The 27,921-nt window shown below is 41.3% G+C and overlaps 5 protein-coding genes across 5 annotated transcripts; 1 reads left to right on the forward strand and 4 right to left on the reverse strand.

The window, feature by feature from the left end:
* Positions 1 to 14,363: 14,363 nt before the first annotated feature.
* Positions 14,364 to 17,369, reverse strand: LOC119560338 (arrestin domain-containing protein 17). The gene is made up of 5 exons (XM_037873730.1): positions 17,206 to 17,369; positions 16,606 to 16,734; positions 16,323 to 16,540; positions 15,281 to 15,875; positions 14,364 to 14,618 (listed from the first exon to the last, which is right to left on the reverse strand). Exons 1-5 carry the CDS (start codon positions 17,318 to 17,320, stop codon positions 14,434 to 14,436), a joined length of 1,242 nt encoding a protein of 413 aa, XP_037729658.1. The 5' UTR covers positions 17,321 to 17,369; the 3' UTR covers positions 14,364 to 14,433.
* Positions 17,370 to 17,823: 454 nt separating this feature from the next.
* Positions 17,824 to 20,254, reverse strand: LOC119560124 (arrestin domain-containing protein 3). The gene is made up of 5 exons (XM_037873475.1): positions 19,950 to 20,254; positions 19,125 to 19,268; positions 18,854 to 19,065; positions 18,215 to 18,788; positions 17,824 to 18,154 (listed from the first exon to the last, which is right to left on the reverse strand). Exons 1-5 carry the CDS (start codon positions 20,062 to 20,064, stop codon positions 17,898 to 17,900), a joined length of 1,302 nt encoding a protein of 433 aa, XP_037729403.1. The 5' UTR covers positions 20,065 to 20,254; the 3' UTR covers positions 17,824 to 17,897.
* Positions 20,255 to 20,283: 29 nt separating this feature from the next.
* Positions 20,284 to 22,096, reverse strand: LOC119560125 (arrestin domain-containing protein 2). Its single transcript, XM_037873476.1, has 5 exons — positions 21,982 to 22,096; positions 21,734 to 21,883; positions 21,467 to 21,675; positions 20,723 to 21,305; positions 20,284 to 20,662 (listed from the first exon to the last, which is right to left on the reverse strand). Exons 1-5 carry the CDS (start codon positions 22,094 to 22,096, stop codon positions 20,478 to 20,480), a joined length of 1,242 nt encoding a protein of 413 aa, XP_037729404.1. The 3' UTR covers positions 20,284 to 20,477.
* Positions 22,097 to 22,596: 500 nt separating this feature from the next.
* On the reverse strand, positions 22,597 to 24,761 carry LOC119560421 (arrestin domain-containing protein 17). The gene is made up of 5 exons (XM_037873858.1): positions 24,375 to 24,761; positions 24,086 to 24,235; positions 23,814 to 24,022; positions 23,086 to 23,683; positions 22,597 to 22,914 (listed from the first exon to the last, which is right to left on the reverse strand). The coding sequence occupies exons 1-5, from the start codon at positions 24,484 to 24,486 to the stop codon at positions 22,664 to 22,666; spliced, it is 1,320 nt and encodes a 439-aa protein (XP_037729786.1). The 5' UTR covers positions 24,487 to 24,761; the 3' UTR covers positions 22,597 to 22,663.
* Positions 24,762 to 25,055: 294 nt separating this feature from the next.
* Positions 25,056 to 27,921, forward strand: LOC119560110 (arrestin domain-containing protein 17). The gene is made up of 3 exons (XM_037873458.1): positions 25,056 to 25,238; positions 26,113 to 27,162; positions 27,534 to 27,921. Exons 1-3 carry the CDS (start codon positions 25,124 to 25,126, stop codon positions 27,776 to 27,778), a joined length of 1,410 nt encoding a protein of 469 aa, XP_037729386.1. The 5' UTR covers positions 25,056 to 25,123; the 3' UTR covers positions 27,779 to 27,921.

A 27,921-nucleotide genomic window follows, 5' to 3' on the forward strand; every position in this document is an offset into this window, starting at 1 on the left:
AAAGCGGGTAATGACAAAACACTGACTAAAATGTTAACAGCAAATCCAATTTATTACACCATAGGCCGGCGACGGACATTAATTAGCAAACGGGACACGTAAAAGGTATTAAATGCAAACTCAATCTCCCAACAGGGAGACTATAAAACAGCAGAGTGTTGATCAAATCTGATGATACAGCGCCCGGCATTTGGGGAAAATCGAAAATAACCACTATCAGCGGAAATTCCCGCAAACTTTGCATCTTTAATAAAGGCACTTAAAGCTTTTCTGATTTTACTCCATAGAAATGTGTCGACGCATATGATTGTATCGATATAAATGTCATTCATAAAAAACACCCGAACAATAAACATTAAAAATGCTGATGGTCAATGCGAGTGTAAACAACAGTTAATGCCAAATGCTAGGGGATTACGAGCGTAATTATGTGGCCATCTGACATGACATCCAAACCAGAGCTGAAAATTGATTTTGGACCTGCAGAAAAGTCCATTAACGAATTAAGTTTACTTAGCACTCTGCCAATATGTTAAAAATACATGCATATGCACATATGCCAGCTATTTTACTTCGTTACTTACGGACACACAAAACAATTTCACTTATGCACAAGTATTTCATTTTGTCACACAAATTCATTTTAAGCTCTGCTCCAACGTCCCCAAATCCGGCAATTCAGATATAATCTCTGTCAAACCCGCACACATTTGCACAGATGTTTGAACAACTCAACCGAGACTTAAGAGATTTTGCAGCTTCCTCCATTGTTTCAGGGTCCTTGGTCAACTTTTAATTTATTTGATTACTGCGAAATTGCGCACCTCTTCTCCAGTTGAAGACCACCGGGATGACTTCGGTGTAGTTTTGCAGGCAATTAATTTCAGCCATGGCTCCGAGCATTATTCACATCAAGGCGCACATATTTTAATTTGATGAAGACCTAATAGGGTTTCGAGCATATGTTCACAGCAAAACTTGTGAAAGGGGAAAACTTTAAATGCAAATCAGTTGGCATATGGCTCACTCGTACGACAAACGATGGCGTTTCGGACGAGGATTTCCACCGCTCGAAGACTTTGCCTTGGTGAGCACTAAACAATCCGACGGATTCGGGTCGAAAGCAGTCGGTGGAACACCGCCCCACTTTCCACTGAGTCATCAGGTTAATTCAATTTGAGTTGTAAGCAAATTTTGCACAAATTAAATGCACAAACTTTTGCCATTGACAGACACACACGCCAACCAAGAGCAATAAATTTCAAAAGTGTTTATGTAAACGACCCGATTGCTGCGGAGAAACAGAAAACGAAAGCCCTCGTCTGGCTGCACTTTGTCACCAGGCATGCGGAACATAATGCCGATTTTTTCGCCTGGAAAATGGCAGGGCGATAATAAATCTTCCGCTCGGAACAAATCACAGCCATTCCATTATATACACATTTAATGATGTTGCCAGCCAAAGCCTCCAAATCCGAATCCAAATCCAAAGCAACGAGCCAGAGACAATTACTTGCAGCCCGCGAGCATTTTCTAGCAGAGGAAAAAAATAAGACCAGGTCCATTTTACAATTTTTTAAAATCAATAAGAGGCTCATCTAATCCTCCTGAGTATAACTTATTGAAAATGTGTTACTAAAATTAGGTATATAATGCGGAAGATACATTAGTAGGTAATACCTAAAAAATTATAGACATTGTTAGGCACATCAGTTTCTAAAATCATAATTTTAGAAAATATAAATTGGGTGTATATGTATATTTTGTGTCCAAACGATTACTTTGAATAATTCCATTTTATATCATTAACAATAATTTCTTTGTGTGTGAGGGCCGCAAATGGCTCTTTAGGTCTTCAGCAAGTGCAGCAACATGGCCAGTTGTTAAAATAATCACAAGAAATAGCCGACCTGCTCAGGGAATTTCCCTTGGCAGAATAGGAGCAGCAAGAAGGGTTTTCCGAGCCAGAGACAAAGTTGCAGTGCAGCTATGCAACTGCGATTATTTTTAATTAGCAAAATTTCTTTATGCATCGACAGTGGCAGAAAGGTAACGCAAAGTCTTTCATTAATTAGAGCCAGCCGCAAAGTATGCAGCGCTTTTTGTTGGGCTTCGCCCCCACCAGCACACTGAAAAAGTGAAAATAGGGAGTAACACCCACATATGGGCACTAAATTTTCGCCACCTGCCTAGCCTCGACGTCATCACCTCTGCTTTATATTTACCCATAAATCTGCCACGAAATAGAACAGCCGGCAAAAAGGCAAAAGGACGGCGACAGAGTTTTCCCCCGGGAAACATACTTCCACTGAAGCTGCTTATTAGCTTTGACATTCAAGTGCGATGCACTCTGGCCAGAGGTGTTTCGCTTGATGTTCTGCAATCTTCTTTTTATCATCCGCATATACATCATTTTTTAGGGGCCGCATAAAACATGACGCAGCCGGAGATGGAGGACAGCATAATTTATTACACCCAAAAAAAAAACCAAAAGTATACACTTAATAAGCGTTGTGTTAAAAGTATACTAAAGTTAGTATAAAAATGTAAGTATTAACTCAACACTAATTAGTTTCAACTGTATACTTTGTAGTGTAAGTGCTCTACCAAAGAGTATAAAGCGTAAACCTGTAGTGTTATTTTTAAACTAGTCATTAAATAGTTTTTAATGGTTTGAAACTAGGACAACAGCGAATATTCGAACATATATTTTGGTGTAAAACCAGGACAATAGCGAGTATACGAACACAGAAAATGCTACCGGAGTTGGCGTTGCTTGACGCGTTAATTATTATTGCCTTCCGGACGATCTCGGACGACGCAGCGCTCGTCATTGCAGGCCAAGTTCCCCTATGTGAACTGGTGCGGGAGCCACAGAACCAAGACCGAGGTGAAGAGGAGTGCCAGGATGCAGAGCGTCGACAACTGGCAGGCAGCCTGGGACAACTCCAGCAAGGGACGCTGGACGCTGGATGCAAGGGTAATTAGGAAGCACGGCCAGGTAGATTTCTACCCCACGCAGGCGCTGAGTGGACATGGTTGCTTCCGAAGCTTCCTTAAGCGCTTCGGACACGACACGGAGAACGGTTGTCCAGAGTGCGGCAGTGGGATTGTTGAGGACGATCAGCATGTCCTATTTTAATGTCGCCGCTTCGGGTCTGATCGCCAAATGCTGATGAAGACCACCGGGGCAAGAGTTCGGCCAGCGACGGCAGCCTTCGCAGCGAGTGTATTGCGAACGCAGCGTCGCATCGAGAAGGAGAGGAGAGAAGCTACAGCCTAGGTGGCTACCATTGCGCTAAGCAATACCTTGCGGTGATACCGCGCAATCACGGCCCCTACTCTTGTTGCTTGTACTTATTTTAGTCTGTATATACGTGTTAGGTAAAGGAATATAAAAAAAAGGAGCTAAAACATGTTATGTATGTTGCGCAAAATATGAAAATTTATGAAATAATAACAAAATAATATGTGAAATAGAAATAAAAAAAAAACAACATACAACTTGATTTTATTGGGTTTGGGATACCACGAAAAACAAAATAGTATAAATTTTATGTATACTACAGGCAACGGGGAAATCGTATAAGTTTTATACGAAATAGTATCAAATGTATACTAACGATTTCGACAAATAGCTTAAAAAGTATACTACGGCCCTCTAGATTAGTATAAAATGTATACGAAATAGTATAAAACGGAGACTACATAGGATAGCTTTTATACTAAATAGTATAAAAAGTAAACTGTCAGCATAAATTTCAGTACACTGAGTGAGTATAAATTGTATACTCGTTAGTTTAACTTTGATAACTTCGAAAGTTTCAGTTTAATACTTTCGGTGTCATAAGGTTAATACGCATCTTATCAAGATATTTTTGACACTCAATAGTTTAGTTTTAATGTACGAATAGTTTAGTTTCTATGATCATTTTTTTTTGGGTGTACCCGCTCTCATGTAATTTTTTAAAGTTTTGCCAACAGTGGACCTTTTGTAAAAACCGCTGCTTCCAGCGAATTTAGGTGTATTTGTGAACATTTGTAACTTTTATCTATTTTCTGATTTAAGTTACCACTATATCTAAAAATACCAGAACAAATAACTTCCACAAACAACAAGTGGTCCTAAATCAATTTTAAATCTATTTTTTGCTGTCAAAAAGTATGCAGTTAATAAAGGACAACCGTTTGTCTAAGAGAATTCATTGCACTGCTGGGTTTTAAATATAATGTTGCATACTTTTAGACACCTAAATTGACATTTAAAAGTTATTTGAAGTCCCTAGTCACCTACATTTTCATGAAAGTACTGTAAAGTAGGTGTCTCTTTCTGTATGACAACCTTATTCAGAGAAGCATTTAATTCTAAATAAACTATGGTGACTATGGGTATTTAAAGAGTGTAAATTCTTACAATTTTGCGGTGTTCCCAGCTTCCAGGTATTTTTATGTCGCCGCATACTTTAATATTTTAAAAACTCTTATCCCTGCCTTACTCTGTCAGCAATATTTTGGTAAAATGTCGTATGGAAATACATAGTTGTCTAGAAGTTTTTGGATAAAAGTATCGTGTCTGCCGACCCAAATGCGACAAGTTATGTCCGACTTTCAAGCTCCGCTGGATTTTGGTCTTGGCCTGGAGCGGCATAACCCCGAGCCAGGCATCGAGTGGCCAGCTAACCGAAAAATATCATAAAACTTTTCAACTTTTCCATTTCACTAAATGTGTATGGGAATGCGGGTCGAAAGAGATGGCGTGGAAGCTTCTGGGCCATGTCAAAAATGGCTCGCTCACGTTGCGTTGTTGACCGCATCACGCTCCACAGCATAAAGCAATTACAGCGCCGTGCATTGAATCCTGGCGCTCCTTCAGATACTCGAGTCCTGCTGCACGCACCTCCCGGCGGCACTTTGATTTATGAAATTTTCCGAGCATCAGCCCCGGCTTTTACAGCAGCTAACATCCTCAATGGGATCGGGCGAAGGTTCGGGGCGGGAAGATTTGATTTCCAGTCAGTCATTGACTTGACTTGACTTGGCTAACCAACTTTTCGACGCCACTGGCATGTGTGCCTGCACAGGGGGAAAAAAATCGAGCTTAAAAGAATTAGGCATTTCTTGATTTTGGTGTCGCCAAAATTAGATTGACCACATGACTTAAACACAAATCCCTATTTACAGGAAATGCATTATACATCCACTATTTTTAAGCCAAAGTTTATCAGGATGTTGGATTAAATAGTCTTAAATCGAAAATAGAATATCTCTTATTAAGTAAATAATTATATTTTCAATTTAGTGCTTAGATGTATGTGCTTTCGTCTTATTTAAAAACAGGAAATAAATATAACGATTTAAGCATAGTTCTTAGCCGTTATTTAATAGAGAAGAAATTTTTGATTACCTAACATGGATCTTTTTTTTCCTAGTTGCAACCTGCAGTCGATTGAATGGAACCCGCTGCATGCCCCATTGCTCTGCAACTTTGTGGGGGAACACCGGAAAAGTTTCGGTTGCATTTGGCCGTTGTCTATGCAGTCGGTAAAGTGGCTTAGACTGTCGACACAAAACTTGAGTCAGTCCCGGCTTAAATCTTGTCAATTCCTATTTTCGTCTTTCTCCTGTGGGCCAGAGTGTGTGCTTCTGGTTTTCGTATATTTCGCACAAGTGACAATAAAGTTTTTAGTTTTGGCTGAGAGTGCGTGACGAGTTTTTGCCATTAGCCGGAGTCGAAAGAACTTTTTGGTTTATAGACAGCGAGGCGAGCTGCCTGTTAATGAAGCCATAATGAGTCTCCTTGAAACTTGCTCGAAATAATGGCCAGGCTCGTAAACAAATCGAAACGTAAGAGAACTCCCATTCGCAGAGGCAATTTTTGAGGATTTATTTGGACCACCTTCCGCAGCTGCGGGGGAATTGCTTTTCCACTTTTCCACTTTTCCGCCACTAATCACAAGTGCCCAATCATCTTTATTGCTCGACTCGAGCCCGAGCTCAAACAGCGCCTGTCGAAGGCAAACAAGGATACTGAGTACAAGGACATGGATTTGGGGGCTTGCGAACCTCTCAAATTGCTGCCGTCAAAGCCGCTGAAATTCGTTTGCGGGACGAAATTCACTTGCGATTGTTTGGCAGAAGCGCTGTTGATGTGGCCGGGTGTTTTGGGTGGGGGTTAGCTGAGGCAGCCATCGGTGAAAGTCCCGTGAAAGCCGCAGCCCACACACTCGGAGCCAAGGACAAGCCAGTCGAGAAAAGGTGCAAACCAGGCGGGATAAACAAAAACACGTTGCGTTGCGCCGAACAGAAAGAAAAACAGTGGCAGCTTTCAACCGAGAAGGCAGGGAAAAAAGCCTGCCCCAAGGGAAATGCCAAAACCCTAGCCAAAAAAATAACCGGCAAATCGAATCCACAAAAAATGCTAATTTTATGTCGGTTTCATGTGCGTCAGTGGGTGGTCGCAGTCCGCAATGTACAATGTTGGCCAGCAAATTGGGCTAAGCAAGTCTATCTATGCGGCACGTACATTGGCATTATCTATAATCCATTAGGAGCGCCCAGGCAGAATCAATTGCAGGCACTTGACACATGAATAAATGGCTTTTAAACTGACACCGAAATAAATTAAATAATAAAAATCTCAACAACGCCTCGGGATTTGTTTTGCGTCAATGCCGTAAAATCTCAAATGCTTCTACTTCGGAGCAAGGCGTTTTACGTTTGATTCTAGCTTCTTTAGAATTTCAATTGCTTAAACCCCAAAAAAGAAAAAGACTGCCTAACGATCTGCATGTTTTTGCATTCATTCCACCGTAGGCTAGGCTCAACTAATTTGGTTTTTCTGTTTTCTCGGTTCTTCCCCTCTGAAAAATACATCTAACTTCCAAATTTCCGCAACAACCGACTAACCACCAGAATCCACTCGGAACAAGAAGCCGAAACTAGTTATGCATTTAGTTTAGCCAGTTGGGCATTTAGACATGGGAAAGCCAAATGCCAATTACCACGAAAGCGCCATTGAGTAAGCTATTTAAATGCGGAGGGCCAACAACAGCTCCCCAATGCGACTGCGAGTCTGCCGGGGATCCAGACCCAGATATCCCCACCAGACTGGGTCATTCCAGGGGCGAAGTGCGAGGGAAATTACTTAATGCGGTCATTAGTTCGGCGCATTTGGTCAACTAGATTCGACAGGGTGCGATGACTACACTACTCAATGTGGATGCACACCAAGGATGTGCTCTTGAAACCTTTCGAATTTTTAAATTGTCTTGGAATCAATAAAACTTCATTTGATTTACAGTAAGGGGGAAGAAACGAGGAACAAAATAATTTTATTTATAAAAGCCCCATTTCATTTATACTTTTAGCATTTGAAAATATTAATATTCGTATTTTACTTAATCAATATGAAAAATACAGACTATTTATCTCTCACATACACAATTTTATACAGCGTTATAAAAACTAAAAGGTAAGACCCAATTATGACTTTTTGTTTTTTCCCTGTATTCATCGCTTAATAGTCTGCAATCCGAGTGAGACTGCACTTTATCTCCAATTCAAAGTGAACTCAGTTGAATTAAACTTGAATGTTTAGTTGCAAAAAAAATATGGATTATGAGTTTGTTAAATGCTTTTAATGCTTAATTCCAACGTGTCAATTGCTTGGGATCCGCTTACACTCAAACGTGAAATTTCAACGGGAGTAAGGAGGAAACCCTAGGTGGTGGCACACATATAAAAAATGGAAGCTTAGGAGGGACAATCCAACAGATTACCAACCTGAAAGTTTTGACTGGTAGGCGGGGAAAGATGGGGATGGGTCTCCGGTAAGCACGAGTCCGCGAACAAATGCGCGAATGATAAAAACTAAACATGTCCATGGGTTGGTGTTTTGTTTTCCGTCCCCCAAAATTCTCCCTGATGGTTGATGGCATCATGAGCGTGCCTGGAGCTCAATTTAAGCATTTACGGTGACCACCCTTGACACCTGAAAATGTAAAAGTTCCCGGAAACACAGTAAATTATGCAAAGTTCGTCTTGGAGTGTTGTTCTTTTAAAAGTAGGTATGTGTTTTTTAACCAATTTTTTCATAATAAGCAAAAATCATGAATTATTACTATTGTGTGAAATATTAAACTCAAATAAGGAAGAACACTATAGGCGAGTGCCTCGACTATCAGATACCCGTTACTCATCTAAAGGGAACTAACAGAGGGGAGGAGATATATGTTACAAGCAGCAGAGCGATATTGGCTAGAGCGACTCGCTAGTCATCCTTATCAAGATTATATATACTTTATGGGGTCGGAAAGCAAAATAGAAGAGGATATGGTCAAGAGCTTGAAAAACAGAATCATCATTTTTTAAAAGTGGTTTAAAAAATATGTAACAAATTGTTGGTATAGTCTTGATAACGAGGACCGCGAGGCTCTGATGAGTATTCTTTGAACAAAAAAAATAATTATTATCTTTTTGTGTTATTTATACCCGTTACTCGTAGAGTAAAAGGGTATACTAGATTCGTCGGAAAGTATGTAACAGGCAGAAGGAAGCGTTTCCGACCCCATAAAGTATATATATTCTTGATCAGGATCACTAGCCGAGTCGATCTAGCCATGTCCGTCTGTCCGTCTGTCCGTCTGTCCGTATGAACGCTGAGATCTCGGAAACTATAAGAGCTACAATACTAGGATTAGGCATACAGATTCCTGAGATTCCTGCGCAGCGCAAGTTTGTTTCAGAAGAGTGCCACGCCCACTCTAACGCCCACAAACCGCCCAAAACTGTGGCTCCTACAGTTTTGATGCTAGAACAAAAATTTTAACTGAAATGTATTCTTCTAATCAATTCCTACCGATTGACCTAAAAAAAAGTTTGCCACGCCCACTTTAACGCCCACAAACCGCCCACAAACTTCAAAAAATCGTAAATATGAACGCGGATATCTCGGAAAATATCAAAGATAGAGAAACGGTATTTCAGATTTAGATTCGGTAGGCTTGAGCGCAGCGCAAGTTTGTTACGCGAATATTCCACGCCCACTCTAACGCCCACAAACCGCCCAAGTCTGTGGCGCCCACAATTTTTATGCTAGATAAAAAATTTTAACTGAAATGTATTGGTCTCTTGAATACCTATCGATTGGTCTAAAAAAAAGTTTGCCACGCCCACTCTAACGCCCACAAACCGACCAAAACTGTGGCTCCTACAGTTTTGATGCTAGAACAAAAATTTTAACTGAAATGTATTCTTCTAATCAATACCTACCGATTGACCTAAAAAAAAGTTTGCCACGCCCACTTTAACGCCCACAAACCGCCCACAAACTTCAAAAAATCGTAAATATGAACGCGGATATCTCGGAAAATATTAAAGATAGAGAAACGGGATTTCAGATTTAGATTCGGTAGGCTTGAGCGCAGCGCAAGTTTGTTACGCGAATATTTCACGCCCACTCTAACGCCCACAAACCGCCCAAGTCTGTGGCGCCCACAATTTTTATGCTAGATAAAAAATTTTAACTGAAATGTATTGGTCTCTTGAATACCTATCGATTGGTCTAAAAAAAAGTTTGCCACGCCCACTCTAACGCCCACAACACTAAAATCTGTCTACCGCCGGTAGGTGGCGCATTTGCTGCTTGCATATCTCCATTTTCCTTTGGTCCCTTAAGCTGAGTAACGGGTATCTGATAGTCGAGGTACTCGACTATAGCGTTCTTCCTTGTTTTTTATACCCGTTACTCGTAGAGTAAAGGGGTATACTAGATTCGTCGGAAAGTATGTAACAGGCAGAAGGAAGCGTTTCCGACCCCATAAAGTATATATATTCTTGATCAGGATCACTAGCCGAGTCGATCTAGCCATGTCCGTCTGTCCGTCTGTCCGTCTGTCTGTCCGTCCGGATGAACGCTGAGATCTTGGAAACTATAAGAGCTACGCTATTGAGATTAGGCGTGCAGATTCCTGAGCTTCTTACGCAGCGCAAGTTTGTTTCAGCAGAGTGCCACGCCCACTCTAACGCCCACAAACCGCCCAAAACTGAGGCTCCTACAGTTTACATGCTAGAATAAAAATTTTAGCTGAAATGTTTTGTTCTCATCAATACCTATCGATTGACCTAAAAAAATGTTTGCCACGCCCACTTGAACGCCCACAAACCGCCCACAAACTTCAAAAAATCGTAAGTATGAACGCAGATATCTCGGAAAATATCAAAGATAGAGAAATGGGATTTCAGATTTAGATTCCGTACGCTTGAGCGCAAAGCAAGTTTGTCACGCGAATATGCCACGCCCACTCTAACGCCCACAAGCCGCCCAAACCTGTGGCGCCCACAATATTCATGCTAGATAAAAAATTTTAACTGAAATGTATTGGTCTTGTCAATACCTATCGATTGATCCAAAAAAAACTTTGCCACGCCCACTATAACGCCCACAACGCTTAAATCTGCCTACCGCCGGTAGGTGGCGCATTTCAACCTCGCTTTGCTGCATATCTCCATTTTCCTTTGGTCCTTTTAGCTGAGTAACGGGTATCTGCCCAAGCCTGTGGCGCCCACAATATTCATGCTAGATTAAAAATTTTAACTGAAATGTATTGGTCTCGTCAATGCCTATCGATTGATCCAAAAAAAATTTGCCACGCCTACCCTAACGCCCACAATGCTTAAATCTGTCTTCCGCCGGTAGGTGGCGCATTTAAATCTCGCTTTGCTGCTTGCATATCTCCATTTCCCTTTGGTCCCTTTACACCCAAAAAAAAAACCAAAAGTATACACTTAATAAGCGTTGTGTTAAAAGTATACTAAAGTTAGTATAAAAATGTAAGTATTAACTCAACACTTATTAGTTTCAACTGTATACTTTGTAGTATTAAGCTTATACTAATTATTATATGAGTGAGACTCAGTAGTATAAATAGTATACTGAACATTAAATAGTTTTTCATGGTGTGAAACTAGGACAATAGCGATTATTCGAACATATATTTTGGTGTGAAACCAGGACAAAAGCGAGTATACGAACACAGAAAATGCTACCGGAGTTGGCGTTGCTTGACGCGTTAATTATTATTGCCATCCGGACGATCTCGGACGACGCAGCGCTCGTCATTGCAGGCCAAGTTCCCCTCAGTGAACTGGGACGCTGGACGCTGGACGCAAGGGTAAATAGGAAGCACGGCCAGGTAGATTTCTACCGCACGCAGGCGCTGAGTGGACATGGTTGCTTCCGAAGCTTCCTTAAGCGCTTCGGGCACGACACGGAGAACGGTTGTCCAGAGTGCGGCAGTGGGATTGTTGAAGACGATCAGCATGCCCTATTTTAATGTCGCCGCTTCGGGTCTGATCGCTAAATGCTGATGAAGACCACCGGAGCAAGAGTTCGGCCAGCGACGGCAGCCTTCGCAGCGAGTGTACTGCGAACGCTGCGTCGCATCGAGAAGGAGAGGAGAGAAGATACAGCCTAGGTGGCTACCATTGCGCTAAGCAATACCTTGCGGTGATACCGCGCAATCACGGCCCCTACTCTTGTTGCTTGTACTTGTTTTAGTCTGCATATACGTGTTAGGTAAAGGAATATAAAAAAAAAGGAGCTAAAACATGTTATGTGTGTTGCGCAAAATATGAAAATTTATGAAATAATAACAAAATAATATGTGAAATAGTAATAGTAATAGTAATAACAACATACAACTTGATTTTATTGGGTTTGGGATACCACGAAAAACAAAATAGTATAAATTTTATGTATACTACAGGCAACGGGGAAATCGTATAAGTTTTATACGAAATAGTATAAAATGTATACTAACGATTTCGATAAATAGCTTAAAAAGTATAATACGGCCCTCTAGATTAGTATAATATGTATACGAAATAGTATAAAACGGAGACTACATAGGATAGCTTTTATACTAAATAGTATAAAAAGTAAGCTATCAGCATAAATTTCAGTACACTGAGTGAGTATAAATTGTATACTCGTTAGTTTAACTTTGATAACTTCGAAAGTTTCAGTTTAATACTTTGGGTGTCATAAAGTTAATACGCATCTTATCAAGATATTTTTGACACTCAATAGTTTAGTTTTAATGTACGAATAGTTTATTTTCTATGATCATTTTTTTTTGGGTGCACTGAGTGAGTATAAATTGTATACTCGTTAGTTTAACTTTGATAACTTCGAAAGTTTCAGTTTAATACTTTCGGTGTCATAAGGTTAATACGCATCTTATCAAGATATTTTTGACACTCAATAGTTTAGTTTTAATGTACGAATAGTTAAGTTTCTATGATCATTTTTTTTGGGTGTAGCTGAGTAACGGGTATCTGATAGTCGAGGTACTCGACTATAGCGTTCTTCCTTGTTTTTTGCTCAAAAGTACTGATTATGGTCTGAGTTTTATTATATTACTCAAAAATAAAGATTGTGATAGAACACAAATTTTAAATTAACTCACAACCAAGTAATTTTTATTATTATACCCGTTACTCGTAGAGTCAAAGGGTATACTAGATTCGTCGAAAAGTATGTAACAGGCAGAAGGAAGCGTTTCCGACCCCATAAAGTATATATATTCATGATCAGGATCACTAGCCGAGTCGATCTAGCCATGTCCGTCTGTCCGTCTGTCCGTCTGTCCGTATGAACGCTGAGGTCTCGGAAACTATAGGAGCTACAATACTAGGATTAGGCATGCAGATTCCTGAGATTCCTGCGCAGCGCAAGTTTGTTTCAGAAGAGTGCCACGCCCACTCTAACGCCCACAAACCGCCCAAAACTGTGGCTCCTACAGTTTTGATGCTAGAACAAAAATTTTGACTGAAATGTATTCTTCTAATCAATACCTACCGATTGACCTAAAAAAAGTTTGCCACGCCCACTTTAACGCCCACAAACCGCCCACAAACTTCTAAAAATCGTAAATATGAACGCGGATATCTCGGAAAATATCAAAGATAGAGAAACGGGATTTCAGATTTAGATTCCGTAGGCTTGAGCGCAGCGCAAGTTTGTTACGCGAATATGACACGCCCACTCTAACGCCCACAAACCGCCCAAAACTGTGACGCCCACAATTTTTATGCTAGATAAAAAATTTTAACTGAAATGTATTGTTCTCTTGAATACCTATCGATTGATCTAAAAAAAGGTTGCCACGCCCACTCTAACGCCCACAAACCGCCCAAGCCTGTGGCGCCCACAATTATCGTGCTAGATAAAAAATTTTAACTGAATTGTATTGGTCTCGTCAATACCTATCGATTGATTAAAAAAAAACTTTCCCACGCCCACTCTAACGCCCACAACGCTTAAGTCTGTCTACCGCCGGTAGGTGGCGCATTTGCTGCTTGCATATCTCCATTTTCCTTTGGTCCCTTTAGCTGAGTAACGGGTATCTGATAGTCGAGGTACTCGACTATAGCGTTCTTCCTTGTTTATTATACGAAGGACTTACCTGTTCTACTTTCATTGCATACTGTTCGATACATCCACTTTGCTAATATCATTTTAACACCATAGCAAGTAACATAACCTTTGGGACAACCTAGTTTTTATAAATTGTGATTATGGCGCGTATAAAAGATGAATTTATAAAACTATTCTACATTTTAGCACTGTTCTATTTAGTACACTTGCCATAACGGTTTGCATCCTTGCTAACGCCATAATTGATGTCAGTGATTATGGAGTATAAATGTGCTACTGTGCTACCGTATAAAAATGCAATTAGATCTGTTATATACAGTCGAATAGTTTATAATTTTTCTTGTGTAGAACAGTAATTACTCTAACAGATCTAATTTTTACTTATACGTTAGCACAGTAGCACATCCATTTCACATAATGGTTCTCGACACTGCTTTTTTAATCTTGAGACGATACAGGGCCAATTCGAACAGGACTGGGCGAATTCGATGGAGGCGGGCGAATTGAGTTATTCCTTGGGCGGAATTGGTCGTAAATCAATAAGGAAAACGGTCGTATTCGTTCCTTGATCGTTTTTTTTTGAACCCGGAAAACGCGTGGGTGGAGGAGTTTTAATGGCAACCTGACCGTCTGTTATTGGGTTATAAAAACTAGCAAAAAATTGAAAGTTTCAATAATTAGTCTTGATTCTATAAATACAAAATATATGCCTGCACGTTTTGAACTTTCCAAACTTTTTCAAGTGTATGATTCCAGTTTCCAGCATCTGTTAATGACTAAAATTGTATAATGTGTGTAATGAAAAGTAAAAGCGCTGTATTGATATTTAAATAAGCCCTTGGTGACCAAACTCGGTCCATGGAAGTTCAAGATATAATTAAAAATGACCAAAAAACCTTTCGGTTTCCAAATAAATAATTAATAATTTAAGCTCATTTCGGAACTAACCGTTTATTTATCCCGATTTGCATGCGGCATCGCAAGAAAAACATGGTCTATTTTACAAAGCTTTGATTAACGAATCCGGCGTTCCGATTATTTGCCGAGAGCACGGGAGTAGGACTGGGTATATTGTACACAGGATAGAGGGGAGCAAATTCATTGACCCCAAAAGCATGGAGCTCTTCCTCGTTGATATTGCCGCGCTGCGTGTGCCTGGATTCCTCATAATTTGGAAGTGCTAAAAAGTATAAAACAGATAAAAATTGATGATTATAATAAACTAACACGGGTTTTAAAAACCTTTTTCTTGCCATCTATCCTGATTAATACGACACATATACCATATGTATTTTCTACTTTCAAGTTGCCAAATACATTTTTTATGGTCCGATAGAAAATGTATTGCCTATTGTGTTATGAAAGCTATTACCATTACCATTATTAACGTCAATAGCACTTTCTTATCGTTTAAATGTAGAAACATTTCTCATTATCTTGAAATCAATTTAACTTGTAATTGAATCTTCCTCGGATCCCTTTTTACGCATTAATTTATTATTTTATTTTATTTTATAAAAAGAATGGTCTAAATAGATTGACTTGCTTTTTATTTTAAAGGATCATTTATTCTGAATAAATAAAAATCAAATATTTGCATAAATTAAATACTTTTTTTTTGGAAAAACTGGCAATAACCCGACTCTAAGTGCTCAAAAGATTGCTTTGAACTTGCTTTTTTGCACTGTTTCAATAGTGTAATTATCCATACTACAGATAACTGCGTACTTAGTTCCTTAAAGAATGATTTGATAAGATTGCAATCAATCATTACAGGTTCATTGGCAGGTAGACTTTAGAAAGGCATTTCTTCACTTTGGGAATGTAAAATCGTGATCTCACCTGAATCAGCCGGACTGGGCGTCAGATCGCTGGGCATACTGCCAAGTGCGGTCACCATGGGAAGCTCATCGGGAGGATCCCTTCTGGATTGCGGTCCTTCGTAGTGGGCACTACGTCGGGGAGGTTGCTGAACCACAATGCCTGAAACCGCCAGGGGAATAGTTCCGATAGTAACTGGCATGACCATCAGCTGCTGCTCCCGGAGACTCTTCACCAGCGCCTCCACCTCCAGTTGGTAGGCGATCTGGATGAGGTTGCTCAGTTCCACGCAGGTGGGCGGGGTGGATGGCACGGGCAGATCGATGGTCAGGGAACGGGTGCACTGCTTCAGCACCGAGTCCCCCTTGGCTCGCGATATTATGATTCGTTCCACTCGGGAGTGCTCTGGACTCACGCTGTAGTATCGCACCAGCATTACAAGGGATAGTCGAAGTTCGGAGACGGCCATCGCAGTGTTGTTGACCACCACCACGGTCACCGGAATCTTCTGGCCGGGCACATAGCCCGCTTGCGGCAGGTTTAGCTCCAATTTGAGAGGATCCGTCTTGCAGGGACCGCAGCAGAATGTGCGGTAACCCTCGCTGTGGGCAGCCAACTGCGGATAAAGAATCAAAGTCATAATACATTTAAAAGAAAACACATCTGAATTTTAATATAAGACCTCTATATGTTATTTATGCTGGTTTCAAAGGGTATTTTACTTTTGATCTGAAGTTTGTAACATTAAGGTCAAGTATGTTAAGTTTTGATGTTTTCAATTTATGTTTCCCATATTTCTCTGTTTAGTACTTATAATTTCGTATTTGTAATATTTTAGTGTAGTTATAATTTGTTAAGATCTGCGAGGATATTAAATCTTTGTCTTGCCGAAGTAATGGTTAAAATGATTATAATTGTCATCAAATAATATGAAAGACAAAATAAAGAAAAATTAAGAACTTTATTGAAAAAGAGGATTGAAGAAAAAAAAAATTTTTTTTTCTTCTCATATATGAAAAAATATTTGAAATTTTGTAAGCAGTTAGCTTGAGATTAAACTCACCCTTAGCTGGGGCGTGTCAAAGTTTAGATCCAGCATCTTGAGAACCGTAAAGCCCTTTGTATAGGCCTGGTCGTACTTCCATGGTCTAATCAGCAGGACCTTGACTATATAGCGTATGCAGCCATGGCGGCCCTCGAAGGACGAAGGACACTGGTAGGGCAGCTGACAGGCGAAGTTGTAGTTGTGCACTCCAGCCTGAATGGTGTGTCTGTTGTTGTCTTTCCAGAGATACAAATATTTATAAGTGCAAACATCTCTCAGAGTTTCCCCATACTTTACTCACTTTGCTCGGAGCCCAACAGATAAGTGTTGGATGCTAGATAATCCTCACGGCCCGCATAGAGCTTTGACGATCCGAGACTCTTCTCGGTCCATTTGGTTATGGAATAACCCACCACCTTAAGTAGCACAGCTGATAAGAGAGAGAAGAGAGCATACATAATCAGTTAATAAAGTTAATCGGTGTTCAAAATGATTACTCCAATTATAATCTTAGCTAAACTTTTTATACCAAACCTTACTTAAAATATTTAAAATAATTAATATAATGATTGTTAAATAATTTTAAATTAAAATATTAAGTTTAATCCGAAAGGGGTTTGTTTGATTGTGTGTGGACGTATCGGAAACACTTATCCTAATCTCGTTATTAAAATAATCCCAAAGCGAAATGGCTGTGTGTTGTTATCAATCAACTTCACACATTCCGCACCAAAGAATGTCCGCTAAAGTCAATGTCGTCATAAAAATAAATAATTTGCACATATACACACATGTCGTTATCGAGAAAATATTTATAATACCGCGGCTATATAGAGGTAAATTTGAACAATTAACTGAACATTCGCCTTCAAGTTATTTTCCTTTTTCTTTGATTAAGTACCTTGAACCTCCTTGGATCTGTCGCACTTGAGGGTCACGCAGCCGTTGACAAGTTGACCCGCGTAGAAAGTACCATGTCTATTATTATCAAAGCTGATCTCACACGTAACGACCATTTTTATTTTTCCCAGATTAAATGACCGAGCGAGCAAACAGCTAAAACCGATGGTCTGGGGCGACTAATTTAAGTACAAAACTTCTGGACTGCTTGCGGTGCGACCGCGTCGTTAGATAAGCGATAAGAACCGCAACTTGGAGCGTGAGGCGGAATCGGGTTTCTCCGGGAACGACATGGAATCGGACCCCAAACTGTATAAGAGTCGATCAAAAGAGCCCTTGCGAACTATTTTGGGTGTTCGCTTTGGGGGTATGATTGTTTGGCCTGTAATCTGAGTTGGGAACTAAGGCCCTGACCCTGGAGAAGTTGGTGTTTTGATAGGAAAATCACTTATTAACATAGCAGAAGCATCTTATTTGAAACGCAAAAATTTTGGAAGGCCAATAGTAACAATGATAACAGTTCTTAAAACGCACATAAGCGTATCAAAGTTAAAGCAGTTCTAGCGTCCCCTCTAATAAATATTGATAAACATTTTGAAAAATTTATTATAATGGAGTGATATTTTTACAACTTTTGCTTTGCTTACAAAACATGCTTCATCGTTCTTAAATGTCTAGTATTTATTTCGGTTTTCATAGCCAAGTTCCCTTGTCCTTGTCGGCATCCATGGCTGGATTGATAAAGGCTCTCTCTGCCATATAGTTCTGTGTATAATCCGCTGGCGGTGGGGCTGAGGGACTGGGAATGTCGAATACCGGATAGAGTGGCTTGTAGGCACTACCATCCAGGTCAAGAGTATTGGGCTGTACTGGCTCCGGGTCGTCTAAGTCGTCGGTTTTGGCGGCAACCGTGCTGCGCATATGAAGAGCCTCCTGATAGTTGGGGGGAGCTAAAAGTAAATATTTGATATAAAATAGATAAATACAATTTGCACTCTTTATAAACTCACGAATTGAGTCATCCACAGCCCAGGGGCTGGAAGGAGGAGCGGTGGGTGCATTGCCACCAGCCAACCCATTTACATCCAGTGGCTGACCTATCAAAGCACGAGGTTGGATCGGCACATGTTGGGCTAGGGGCACACTGCCAATGGTCACAGGAATGCTGACTATCTCGTTGTTGTGGCAGCCCTTTACCTTGGCCTCCACCTCCACCTGGTAGGCTATCTGGATGATGCCGCACAGGTTGAAGCAGGTTGGCGGAGTGGCCGGAACCCTAATCTCGTAGGTGAAGAGCTTCTTGCAGTTCCGCTGCACGGAGTCCCCCTTCATGGTATTGACCACCAACCGCTCGGATATGGAATTGGGCATCGAGGGAGGCTTGCTGTGGTAGGTCACCAGCATCACGAAAGACATGAGGAGCTGCTCCACCGGAATGTGGCTGTCGTTGGTGATCAGCACACTGAGGGGAATACTCTGGCCGGGCACAAACCCTGTCTGGGGAACGGTCAGTTGAAGGGCCAATGGATCTGAGCGGCAGGGCCAGCAACAGTAGGTTTTCGAGGTCTCGCTGTGGGCGGGTACCTTAAAATATACGATAAAAATAGTTTACAAAATATATGATTATAAGTTTCTATCTAAAAGCATACCCTTAGCAGCGGACTGTCGAAGTTGAGGTCCATAACCTTGAGAACCGTAAAGCAACGCGTATAACTCTGGTCGAATTTCCAGGGTCTTACCAAGGTCACGTTGGTCATATAACGCACCCTTCCATTGGTTCCCTCGAAGGACGAAGGACACTCGGTGGGGATTTGGCACACAAAGTTGTACGTGTGAATGCCAGCTTCAATGGAGACTTGACCTGCAAATAGTGTTAGTACTTAGCAAAAGTTCTTAACGTGGGATGGTTTTTATACGAACTGCTAAGGTTGGATCCAACTAAAAAAGTTTTGGATGCAACGTAATCCTCACGGCCGTAGAATGTGCGACGTCTCCGCCTCCTGTTGGTGGTTACCCTTTCGATCCATCGCGTCTCGGCGTAACCGGTTATATTCAAGGTGATGGCTGCGGAGAAAAAACTCAGCTGATAAACACGAATTTGGTAAACATGGTACGTAAACATTTATTCAAAGGGGTACAATATTTATTTGTGCACAGTTTTCTCCAAATACACTTTTCATTTTAAATGTATATAAGCAAAATAGGAATTGTTAAGTCTTAGGTTTTTCCATTACTTAATAGTTAGAATGTAAAAATCGATTTAGAACTGTCTTTTAAGCTCAAATTGGTAACGGTTCATTATTTTAGTCGTGGCTCTATTTTGAAAATGATTTTATTTAATGTTTTAAATTGGAAAATTGTAAAAAAAATTGGTTTGCTTTGCATTTAATTACGAAATACACCATGTATCGGTACTAAAATCGACACCATAGGGAAAACCAAACATTTACCTGCACATATTTAATATCAATTAACGCGAAAACCATTGATTGTTTAAAAATAATTTAATCTTATCGACCGCAAGTATTTATCATCGATGCATTTGTGTATGTTCACCTAACACCTTTCTGCGGACATTAGATTTTGCACGTGTGGTTCCCTCGCCATTATAAATAATGTGAGTCACTGTGCTCGATCTTCGTTGCAAACCGTTTAACCGCACTTTAAAATTCGAAGATAAGATAGGCATGACTCATGCCTGAAATATCGCCAAATTGCCAAAGTCTCCCAAATGCACTCCCTCACCTTTCACCAACTTCATCTTGTCCAGTTTCAGTGTAACCCTGCCAGTCAGAACCTGGCCCCCAAAGTAGGTGCCATGGGGATTGTTATCGAAGTCGATTTCACAGGTAACAGCCATAATTGTAGTTGTAACCGTAATTGCGTATTTATTGGCCGATCCACCTTCGATGCCAGTGCAAACACGACTGATTTGATTTTAATGCCAATGTTCAGTTATTTACTCCCTAACTTCCGAGAACTCCAGACAGATTGGGTTGGACAGCTTTCGGTGGCGCAAATAGCAACATGCCCACTTGCCTGCCAGAATCAAACTGAGAATGAAACAAACATTGCGATGGTTCTATATTGGTAGCGATGGCCAGGCCAACTTTTATCTTATCGCCTCCACAATTTTGAATTATACATTTCGCCAAATGAAGCATACAGGCAACAAATAAGCCCTGTAGAACTGGGAAAAGACCAAGGATTTCTTGATTTGGGGGATTGGGTGTCCAATTGTTCTCAAACTCGAATTAATATTCTCGTCCTTCCTCACTTCTTTTCCTCTTTCTCTAAAACTGCCTTTTCCGCCTTTTCTTCATTTTGAGTAGGCATAGTAAAGACAGGATAGAGCGGCTTGTAGGACTTCCCTTCCACATTTTCCGAATCCTGCTGTCCTGGCTTGGAGCTCATAGGATCTGTAGAAGTATACATGGCCTCAGCATAGCTAGGTGGTGCTGTAAGATATCATATTAATACAATCTGGTGTAAGAGTAAATTATTATTAAAGTACTTACATAAGGTAGATCCCTCTGCCCAGGGATATGGAGGGGCAGCTGGAGCAAAAGCACTCTCGCCCTCAACAAAAGTCAAAGCTCTTTGCTCTGGAAGCGGGGGGGCAGAGCTGTCTGGAATATATTGCACCATTGGCGGTGCTATCGGAACCCCACAGATAGTCACCGGCATTATCAGAGTTCCGTTTATGTGCATGCCCTTCACCTTGGCCACAACTTCGATCTGGTATCCGATCTTAATAATGCGGCACAAGTGTAGGCAAGAGGGCGGAGTGGAGGGAATCAGCAGTTGGAAGTCGTACATTTTCCGAGAGTTTCGCATGACCCCATCTGCCTTCAGCTTGGCCACGGACTTACGCTCACTATTTGTTCCTGAGCTGAGGTCGCTGTAGTAGGTGATCATCATGGCCAGGCCAACCTTCACTTCGTACACCTTGATTTTACTCTCGTTGCCCACCAACACATTTATGGGGACCGTCTGCCCGGGTACAAAACCAGTCTGCGGCAGATTGAGCTCCAGGGTCAACGGATCCGATCGGAAGGGCCAGACCCCGAAAGTCTTCTCAGTCCTGGCCTGCACGGGAATCTATACAAAAATAATTTAAATCGTTTTAAAAGATTTATCTTCGGGAAATATTTAAAATGAAATTAAAAAACGTTTCTTCATGTTACCTAAATACGAAAAGATGATACATTTTTGAACTGCTTAAAAATATTTTCACAGTAATATAATATATATAAGCCCACCTGAGAAACAGATTCGTAGGTGCCTATGTCCATTACTTGAATTACTGTGAAAGCTCTTGAAAAGACACTATCGTACTTCCAGGGCTGTATAATATTGACATCCACCATATAACGTATACGCCCATGCGTACCCTCGAACGACGAAGGACAGTTGATTGGAATTTGACAGGCAAAATTGTACGATCTGGTTCCGGGCTCCAAAGACATTTCTTTAATAATTGCAATGTATTTTATAAACAAAATGTAAAAGCAAACTAATACTCTTACCGGTGCTTATTTCGGATCCAAGCAGAAAAACTTTACTGGAAAGGTATTTATCAAAGCCATTGAACGATTCTGAAGTGGACTTATTGTTCGAATCAGTTTTGCTTTCGGTCCAATGGGTCTCGGCAAAACCTTTGACCTTAAGTCTAATTGCTAAGGATGTAGTAATGAGTTAACACGCATTGTTCACTTTTGCACGATTCACACCAGCAAACTCAATCACTTGGCTTAAAGTTGGATTAGGCACTTACCCTTAATTTGAATCACTTTGTCCGTACTCAAAGTTACTTGGCCAGAAATCGTTTGGCCCGCATAGAATACTCCTTGAGTATTGTTGTGGAAAAGAATTTGGCAAATTATTCCCATGGTTTTTTTTATAAGGATTCCACCGAGAGTTTTCTATTAATTTATGGCTGTCGTCAAATGTTGAGCTGTTTCCCCTTTAATGGTCACAATTAAACTGAGCAAAAAAGCTTCAATCTATTTCTTTTGTGCTTCGGACACCTTTCGTTTGATTTATCTTATCAGTACAACCATAAATCTAATTATTGGTAAAAAAACCCCCTACGATTTCTTTTACATCAAATGGTTGACTTCTAACGTGTGAGCTATAACATCAGTAATAAAATGAAACAGCTGATTGCTGGCTCAAACCAAAAATCCCCCAACCATGAATTAACTCTCTAGTGCTTCGAGAGAGCCATTTCACTCAACTAGAATAAATATTGTCGATTGCACTTGTCTCTGAGATATATTTTCGATAAGATAGCGCATAACTCAGCAAAGTATTGATCACTGGGGCATAAAAAGTTCCCACAGTGCGCGTTTCGCAACAGGGAAACCAGGTATCGATTCAATTTGATCTGTTTTGATTTCTTAAATCGGATTCTTTATTTATTTTTTTAAAAGTAGTAACATTCTTTTTCAACACCTTTAAAGCCAAGTGCTTTTTTCTACCTCGTCATTGACATAGCCTCCATCAGTCTTGATTTCATTGGGTCTCACAATAATTTCTTCCTTTTGATTTGACAAATCAAATACACCATACAAGGGAGTGAACGAAATGTCTTCTCTTTTCTTCTCTTGTGACCCCTTACCAGTTTTTTTCTGCGATTTTTTTTTAGACTTTGCGAATTTCTGTGGATCTGGACAAATGTGTTTTGCTGCGACATAATTCGGCGGAGCTGCAAAAAACAATTGTTCTTATTTGTAATAGAATTATTAATTTTTTTTAATTCTAACAAATGCTTTTTCCAATTTTTCTGATTTATATATTCTTCTTTCGTTGAATATATAGTATTAACAATATGACAAGGCTATACACCTATTTAATTTACCAAAAATGGTAAACTCACCAATAGATGGGTCTGCAGACCAAGGAGTTGGAGGGCCAAGTGGTTCTGGCTGAACAGGCTCGCTCCCAATTAAAATCAATGCCTTGGCATCCAGTTGCTGCGGTAGTGCGTCCTCGCCCCAAATCTTTGGCTCTTTCTGCAGCTGCCTCGTTAGCGGAACACTTCCAATAGTTATGGGTATGTGGAGAGACTGACCACCATGACAACCTTTGACCCTGGCCTCTGCTTCAACCTGATAGCCGATCTGAATGATGCTGCATAGATTGAAGCAGGTTGGCGGAGTTGCTGGGACCTTAAGATCGAAGGTTAGCTGCTTGCGGCATTTCGTCGACACTCCCTCTCCAATTTTCTGGACCATCACAAAACGATCCTTGTTGGTGTCCGCGCACGGGGGCTGACTGTAGTAGATAACCACCATGGCCAGTTTTACGGTTATGTCCTCTACTACTACGCCACTGTCGTTGGAGACCATTACCTCCACCGGTACAGTCTGTCCTGGCACAAAGCCACCCTGCGGCAGGGAGAGTCGCATACTGAGGGGCGACGAGCGACAGGGAAAACAGCAGAAAGTGCGCTGTGATTCCACTTGACTGGGTACCTGAAAGTAAATATTACTTTTTATAAGTTTAGAAGCGGTACTGATATAAGAAACGATGTTTGTACATCACAGATTTCATATAAAAGGTATTAATTGTTCTTAGAAACACCATTAGTTAAAAAAGACTTACCCTCAACATCAGACTCGCCGAGTTTAAGTCCATCACTTTGAGCACAGTAAAACACCGATTGAAGTTCTGGTCGAACTTCCACGGACGCACGAACCTCACGTTCACCAGATAACGTATCCGTCCGAGTGTCGCCTCGAAAGAAGAGGGACATGTGATGGGCAACTGACAGGCGAATCTATATGTGCTAGTGCCGGGCTTAATAAGCACCTCTGAAATGGAGCTTTGATTTCTTTATCTCTTGATTTATGGTGATTTATCATCTTGGAACACACCTATGCTGGAACTAGACCCGTGCAGATAGGCCCTAGTGGCCAGGTAGTCCACATGTCCGTTGAATGATTCACCGTTTGACTGATCCTCCGGATCGTATTCCGTATCAGACCAATGGGTTTCGGCATTTCCTTTGATTTGGAGAATCACCGCTGAATGGAAAGATAAGTTTTCAATGTGCCAACTATTTTTAGCCCTTGCAATACATGCACTTCAAATCCAATTAAGTCGGCCCGCAAATAAAGTTTGCTTCGAATGGAGATAACGAGTGAAAATGAATCAGCGTCTTACCTTTAACTGGTTTCGTCTTGTCAGTCTTGATTACCACCTGTCCAGAGATCAGCTGGCCTGCATAGAAAATCCCCAGGGGATTATTGAAGAATTCAATCTCACAGATTACCATTATTCGGATTGATTTCACTGATAATCCCGGAGCTAGTTTACTTTTGCCCTGTCTGCGTCGTGTCTCCCAGCGAACTGAAGTCACCCACTGGGTCTGATTTTATTTTACTTTTTTGCAGCATTTATTTGGACAACATTTTTATTTTATCTTATCAATGCGATAGGTATTTATGTATTTAAACACAAATTTATACCATTGCTGGAGTATTTACATATGTAAGTGACAGCGATAGGAGATATATGAAACTGCCAGAGGGTAGTGATCGATAGGGGGGGAGGTTTCACAAGGTTGAGATAGCGTAGATAAAGCGTTGTAACTTCAAGGGCCACTCTGACATTTAGCTACTGAATTTCCATGCAAGTTTTTAATATATTTATGGCGTTATTTCACTCAAGCCTCCGCGTTGCCAACTACCCGTGACTTAGCACTCGCTCTGAAATCAAAAACATTGCAGTGGGTTTTGTAGAGAGTTAAGGCGATAAGATAATGCCGGCCAACAGCAAATATTGGGTAAGAGAGTCTAGGCCCTGTTAACCATACAGTTAGCCTCAGTTCCCCTTTGGCAGCGGCCGAGTTAGGACCGTTGGCAAAAGTATTAGCTCTGGAGAGGGATAACCCCCAATACTGATTCGCCATCATGTCGAAGAACTGCATGATAACGTTCGACCAGAATGAACACGGCACCTACTTCACCGGCCAGGTGATAACCGGCAAGGTGATTGTCAATCTGAACAAGACCAAGAAACTGCGAGGTACGTGAGCCCAACTATGATCCCGGAATGTATCACTAGCTAGTCGAGGGACTTTCGCTTATCTAGCACGGCGTATCTTATCGCATCGGATAATGTCAGGTTTGGCAAAAGCAAAAGTTTCAACAAACCATTGAAATGGGTAATTAAGTGATAACCATGCGGACACTCAAAATGTGCGATAATTGATGATTCCTGGAGCCTATAGACAGAGATAATTTTGTTACTTATGGCGGGGGATCTACCTCAGTGTTTTAATTTTTTTTTTGAGGAAATACCGGCGTACTTACTCATGTTTATTTTTTGTTTGGGCTTGGCAGTAATTGTACTTGATATTGGGTAAAATAAATAAATGCTGTTAATATTGCGGAGTTTAAAAGCCGCCTTTGTGATTTATGTGATAATCATTTTGTGCAATATGTCTATTCTGCAGCCCGAAGTACTCTCTTCTCGGAAAGATTCGTTTCGTATATTTTGTGTCAGAAGCGACAGAATAGAACAGAGTTTAGTCACAATAAATCTGTAACCATTAACTTTATTAAATAATGAATTATTTATTTTTCTTTAAATAGCGAGTAAGGGCTTCCGGTTTGCGGGTTATGTTATCATAATATTAGACCCACCAAAGTTAAACAGAATTATAATCTCAGTTGCAAAAAGATAAACAAAATTTTAACATTTTTACGATGCCATTGTACTTTCTACAACCTTTTCATTTTAGCGCTATCTTACCCTAAATATGCATTTATGCACGTAAGCTATCTGAAAAACCTGGATAATACATTTATAGCACCATTGCTCCCCCCTGTGACGAAATCGTCTCTCCGACAATGGAAATTTTATGTTAATTCCGATTGTAACATTTCTATGTTTTCAGGGATCAAACTGCAGATCAGTGGCTATGCACAGGCGCAGTGGCGAATCCGCAGACATGGTCGTGCCGTGGCCATTCAAAATCCCAAGAAGCGATCAAAGCACCAGTTCAGCGGACGGGAGGACTACATAGCCTCCACCACGTACCTCATGGGCTCCGAGCAGGGCAGCAACTTCAACATGGACGCCGGGACGTACACCTACACCTTTGCCTGCCCCATTCCCAGTCACTGCCCCTCGTCCTTCGAGGGTGCCTACGGCCACATCCGGTACCTGGCCAAGGTCACCTTCCTCAAGCCGGGCGCCTCCAATCGCACCCACAACGTGGGCTTCACGGTGCTGAAGCTCCTGGACCTGAACCAAGAGAGCAAGATGCTCCGGGAGCCGGCGAGCAACGAGGCCGTGGAGTACTTCTGCCTGATGCACACGAAACCCGTGCAGCTAAAGGTCACTCTGCAGCAGCAGGGCTACGTCCCAGGTCAGTTTATGCTGGTCCACGCCCAGGTACGCAATGATTCGAGCTCCGATTGCCGCAAACTGCTGATTATGCTGCACCTGCGAGCCACTTACACGGCGGACCAGCCGTCGCTGCGCACCACCTCAGAGAAGATAATGCTGGTGAAGCGGGAGTGCGGACCGGTGGCCCATCACGGACAGAGGACCTACACGGAATCCCTGAGGATCCCGGCCACGGCACCCACCTGCGAACACCTGAGCAAGGTGGTGCGGGTGTCCTACGAAGTGCGCGTGGTGGCTGTGATGAACTGGCTGATGGCCAATCCGCGGGTCATCATCCCCATTACCATCGGCAACGTTCCATTGGCCACTGCGGTCTCCGGACCGGACTTTGCGCCCTCCAACGCCTATGCCGCTGGAAGTCCCCTGCCCGCCGATTTGCCCTGCACCTCCACGAGGGCCATGGAACTGGCCCAGATGTCCAGCAGCGGGGTCAGCAACTCCGGCTACGAGATGAACGAGGATCTGGAGGACTTTGAGTTGCCCGAAGACGGAGACGATGAGCTGGAGGCTACCGACGATTTCGTGCCAGATTTACGTAAGTTAAAGCAAAGTCCTTATAAGAAGTCTCGTAGCTATGTATAAACACTTGATTCAAATTGCAAACAAATAACCTGATCGGTAATATGCTTACCTATTATTTATTAAAATCAGAAATATTCCATGTTATTAAACTCAAATGTTATTCGAAATAAAATAAGTTTTGTATGCAACAAGCCATTTCCAGAAATGGTTCATAGTTTCTTAATCTAGGAAACATTTTTTTGATAATGAGCTACACAAATACTAATGAAATCTTTCCTAAATAAATTTGTACTGCTTCTTTATCTATTTCCATTTAAGAAATTTATGTTAAGTTCACATCTTTTAAACCAAGTTGTGTGTATTTATTTTGTTCCTTTTTCACAGCTCCCCCCACGTACGAGCAGGCCATGTTTATGACCACTGATATTGCGGATACGGACGCAAACACCGTCAGCGAGTCCTCCCGGTTCACACCCCGCTACCCGGTCTTCGATGTGGACACCTTCCAGAGTCCGCCGCCAAATCCTCCGCAGAAGAAACGCCGCCGCCGGCGCAGACGACCCGCCGATCCCGGACAGTCGAAGCAGCGTCCGGAGAAACAGCCCGTGGAGTCACCCGTGCAAATCTAGAGGTGTTTATCACGCCAAATCACAACTATATTTTATCTCGGCAGTATTTATTTCTTTCGGTTCGCCAGTGTACTAACCAAAATGTTTATATGTATATCAACATACACCTACAGAATGGTAAATAAACAAACAAGAATATAAAA

This window comes from Drosophila subpulchrella, unplaced genomic scaffold (genome assembly GCF_014743375.2).
Source record: "Drosophila subpulchrella strain 33 F10 #4 breed RU33 unplaced genomic scaffold, RU_Dsub_v1.1 Primary Assembly Seq354, whole genome shotgun sequence".
NCBI lineage: Eukaryota > Metazoa > Arthropoda > Insecta > Diptera > Drosophilidae > Drosophila > Drosophila subpulchrella.